The 5,000-nt window shown below is 43.7% G+C and overlaps 1 protein-coding gene across 12 annotated transcripts in view; it reads left to right on the top strand.

The window, feature by feature from the left end:
- The window catches only part of pknox1.1 (pbx/knotted 1 homeobox 1.1), a 55,325-nt gene that overhangs the window by 49,841 nt on the left and 484 nt on the right, over positions 1 to 5,000 (top strand). For all 12 annotated transcript variants that reach the window (XM_061793350.1, XM_061793358.1, XM_061793357.1 and 9 more), the window contains one exon: positions 4,755 to 5,000. This exon is cut by the window's right edge and continues 484 nt beyond it. In XM_061793350.1, coding sequence (XP_061649334.1) covers positions 4,755 to 4,936 — 182 coding nt within the window. In that variant the 3' untranslated portion in view covers positions 4,937 to 5,000. The remainder of the gene's footprint in view (positions 1 to 4,754) is intronic.

Below are 5,000 nucleotides of genomic sequence, written 5' to 3'. Positions count from 1 at the left end.
TCTATACACTACACTTTCTTTAATATAATTAAGGTAATAGAGGAATGATGAATTATACATTCAATGCATCGGTTACTTTTGTAAGGTAACAAGCTTACCAAGTAGAGTACAAGATTCCCAACCTTCTGCATTACTACTTTTCTGACAGCACACAATAAATAAACAACACAAATTCATTTTCCAATTTATTATCAGGTGTAACAGACAAACTGCAAAACAGCCTTTTAATCATGTAGAGCTCATAACAAAGCAATTACGCTCATTGCAATTATAGTATTAACCTTCAACCTTTTCCTGTTGCACAGCTGTATTCTGCGATAATTGTGGCTGATCGAAAAGAGATTCACAAACTCATCTAAATCCAGAGACTTTGCTCGTTTTGACCGACAAATAAAAATTGCTCAGTTTGTGGGAATTGATAAGAATTTACCAATTCCATTATGAATAAATATTGCTCATCGATGGTGAGGGAATGAAATAAAACGAATGGGTTTGTTTAAGGTGTGCGAATTGATAAGATTTTATCAATATCAATGCCAAAATATTCATTTTATAATTATTGTTAGTAGTAGTATGTAAATATTGAATGCCCTTGTCAAATGAAATGCTGGAGTGGTTATGGCAGAATCAACATCTAACAATATTTGCACACTCATTGTCGTCCAGTGACGGCCATTCACATAAATGGGAGCAAAAGACGAGCTCACATAAGCCCAGTGGGTGACATGCTGTCAGTTCTTTGTTTTTGGGTCTGTTGCCCCTCATTTTCCTCTTGACACCATACCCCATTAATTCTCAGTGGTTTAGAGTTGGCTCTCCCATGTCAGCCACGTCCAATCCAATCTCATCCAGCCGATGCTGGCAACAATTCCACCTGTGAACCGTGCCTCACAATGACCGACACACACTGAATGACATTAATGTCTTTTGCGGAGCCGGTCGATGACGTCATTGATCAGATCGGCGAATTATGACATTAAAGCCGATCAGCATAAAATGCAACATATCGGCCGATACCGATCGGTGTCAAGTCTAGTAATTACTACAGTGGCCATTTAAGTTTTAGTGATTATTCAGTGGCCTTTTACTGTACGAGTTAAAGCCCCTTTGATAAATTATTAGTGCAGTTGCTGCATTCATGGTGATGAAATTAAAATATTTACTTAGCACCGACATTCCAACAATGCTTTATCTAGTGTCTTGATGTTGTGCACACTATTTACAGACCCTTTCCCAAAAATTTGAATATCATGGAAAAGTTAATTTATTTCCATAATTCTCAAAATAGGCCCTTTCCGTGAATCGTACAGATCCGATGAGTTTTTCTGGTGGGGGTCGCCGTCGTCATAGACTGTTTCGTACTCCTTCAGCGCTGGCAGCTAGATCCAGTCCACACATCCACACACAAATGTAATTGTGAATATTACACCGCGGCGGACTAATATGCCGGCACATCGGCCCGAGGTTCCGCCTCTCTCACCTTACTGTTATTGTTACTGTTCTGTCAGGAGTTTTATTGCACTCATAGCAACTATTATGCTTTTTATGTAGCTTTTGTTATATTAATCATTAATAATGTAGCAGCATAGTTTTAAATGACAGGGTCCCTGCTATTGCATGGTAAAATATTAAATGTATTAATGAAATCAACTTTAAGCTACTCAAATGCTGTAATAAATTAAGCATGGAGAGTTGAGCATGTCAGCATTTGGCCCACCTTTAACACTCGCTTTTTTTCAAACCCTTGTTGCAGATGAATGGACCTAAGTCTAAAAGCGCAGTCTGGCAGTATTTCAATCAGCCAACAACACCAGGGAGGGCTGTGTGCAAAACATGCAATGATGAAGTCAGCATGGGCGCAACAATAGCAAGATATTTGTATTTTGTTTGGTTAAATAAACATGCTTAAGGCATTTGTAATATTCAAATCTTTTACGCCAATTTTTACACTTTTACTGCAAATGAATATCGGCTCCAAGTATCGGTTATCGACCTTCTTAACTTCAAATAATCGGTATCGGTCCTGAAAAACCCATATCGGTCGATACGTATATACGTTTATTATTGATTTACATTTATTTTAAATGTGTGCTTCACTAGTCGACTCAAAAATGTGCCGTTCGCTTGAAGCTGCTAATGAAAGCTCTCCCCGCCAGGACGTCAGGACTTGCGGTTAAAATCACTCATGAGTACGTTCACTCCGTAGTACGTCGTTCCTTGCGCAAACGAATCACTCGTTGTACTAGTACATCGCTCCTTAACACGGATCACAAACAAATCACTCGTATAAAGGTTCGCGCACAATAAGTTCAATGAACGAATCACTCTTCAGTTCCTCAGTACACCAGTTTCACTGAACGAATCACTGTTCACTTAAGTCCCTCCCCTGAACGAATCACTCTTCAGTTCTTCAGTTCCTCAGTACACCAGTTCACTCACACAACATCTTCTGTTGGGCTTCCCGGACATAGGTATTAAAACTCGATAAGCCAGCCCGGCTGATCGCCGTGCCTACGTGGCAGCCATGTTGGGAAGGTCGTCGTTACTATGAAGGCAATGGCGCGCAACTCGTCGTGTTTAATATTTAGATGAACAAAACCAACAGCTTTCATGTATTGTAGTATTTGTCTGGTACTGTCTGCCCAAACGTGGATATTTCAGCTCACTTATAACTTGAGAAAACACTGCAGTAAATTGCAGATGTTTTGTTGTAGTTTTGACTGTGCATACACACACGCCCACACACAGCAACATCAGAATTTGCATTTTCATTTGTAATTATTTTTTTATTGATGATCATGCTGTGGTTAAATAATCAGAAGTTACTCACTACTTGAGTAATTATTTCACTGGGTACTTTTTACTCTAACTCAAGAAATTTTTTTGAGGACTACTTTTTACTTTTACTTGAGTCACGTTATTGTCAAGTAACAGTGTTCTTACTTGAGTACAATATTTGGCTACACTACCCACCGATGGAGCGGACATCCTGAATTGCTACTCTTACGTTTAAATATTATTTTTGCTCATCAGATCAGCCAGTGTCGTATTTGTTGCACTGGTCTTTTGTATTTTCGCGTTGAGGTGCTGCGGGTCGTGGCCCTGGTTGTGGTCACAGTGGAACAGCAAAGCACACGTACCTTGAGACAAGAGTTGATCCACCAGTACATCTTTCTTTAATTAGGAAACGCGCCTACATTTATCTCATTCGTTTACGGATGTTAAAGTTAAATGTATTAAGCGACGGAGCGATGTTAGGGATTATGTCACAACACAGAATGAACTATCTTCAAATTTAGCAATGGCCACAATAATCCATCCATCCATTATCTTCCGCTTATCCGAGGTCGCGGGAGCAGCAGCCTGAGCAGGGAAGCCCAGACTACCCTCTCCCAGGCCACTTCATCTAGCTCTTCCGAGGGGATCCCGAGGCGTTACCAGACAAGCCGAGAGACGGAGTCTCTCCAGCGTATCCTGGGTCGTCCCGGGGTCTCCTCCCGGTGAGACGTGCCAGGAACACCTCACCAGGGAGGCGTCCAGGAGGCATCCTAAACAGATGCCCGAGCCACCTCATCTGGCTCCTCTTAATTCGTAGGAGCAGCGGTTCTACTCTGAGCCCTTCCCGGATGACCGAGCTTCTCACCTTACCTCTAAGGGAGAGCCCGGACACCCTGCGAAGGAAACTCATTTCGGCCGCTTGTATCCGACCCACATCTCGTGACCATAGGTGAGGGTAGGAACGTAGATCAACCGGTAAATTAAGAGCTTTGCCTTTCGGCTTAGCTCCTTCTTCACCACAACAGACCAATGCAAAGTCTGCATCACTGCAGACGCTGCACCGATCCGCCTGTCGATCTCTCGTTCCATTCTTTCCTCACTCGTGAACAAGACCCCAAGATATTTGAACTCCTCCACTTGGGGAAGGATCTCATCCCCGACCTGGAGAGGGCACGCCACCCTTTTCGGACTAAGGACCATAGTCTCAGATTTAGAGGTGCCGATTCTCGTCCCAGCCGCTTCACACTCGGCTGCGAACCGCTCCAGTGAGAGTTGGAGATCACGGCCTGATGAAGCCAACAGAACCACATCATCTGCAAGAACCAGAGATGCAATACAGAGGCCACCAAACCAGACCCCCTCCACACCTCGGCTGCACCTAGAAATTCTGTCCATAAAAGTTATGAACAGAATCGCTGACAAAGGGCAGCCTTGGCGGAGTCCAACCCTTACTGGAAATGAGTCCGACTGACTGCCGGCAATGCGTACCAAACTCTGACACCGGTCGTACAGGGACCGAACAGCCCGTATCAGGGGGTTCGCTGCCCCATACTCCAGAAGCACCCCACACAGGACTCCACGAGGGACACGGTCGAACGCCTTCTCCTAGTCCACAAAACACATGGTTTTGGCGAACTCCCATCAGGCTGGCAGAGTGCAGATAGACATGCAGTCCAAAATCACACAACGGTAATCGCATAAAACACTAGCGTTTGTGCTCATGAACTTGGTCCCAAAGAGGACATTTACTGCATTGCTACTGTGGCTATCAAGTTATGTTCTTACCAGAGACTTTGGTAAGAACAAGACATGGACAAGAAGGATGATGCCATTTTTGCCCAGTCTCTTCCTTATTGTTGTGTCATGAACACTGACCTTAACCAAGGAAACACACTTATTACTTGGTTGTTGTTGGGTAAACATTTCCACACATTGATTCTCGGACGGACGCTGAGGTTTCCTTGTCTGTATTTCAGGTACATTGGTGACAATGAATGTGGAGGGTCTGCACAGCCTGACATCAGATGGCGCGACACTGGCAGTACAGCAGGTGATGCTTGGTGGCCATAGTGAAGACGAGTCCGGGGACAGTGGAGATGATGACGATGATGCAGATATTGCCGGGCTGGGCCTTGACAATAGCGACTCACTGCAGTAGATAACGCACACAAACATATACACTACATGTCCACACAAAATGTGTAAAATAAGTTAGTGGGTTT

The sequence above is a fragment of the Phyllopteryx taeniolatus genome, chromosome 12 (genome assembly GCF_024500385.1).
Source record: "Phyllopteryx taeniolatus isolate TA_2022b chromosome 12, UOR_Ptae_1.2, whole genome shotgun sequence".
Lineage (NCBI taxonomy): Eukaryota > Metazoa > Chordata > Actinopteri > Syngnathiformes > Syngnathidae > Phyllopteryx > Phyllopteryx taeniolatus.
Note: the sequence above shows the minus strand (reverse complement) of the source record. Positions and strands in the feature narration are given on the sequence as shown.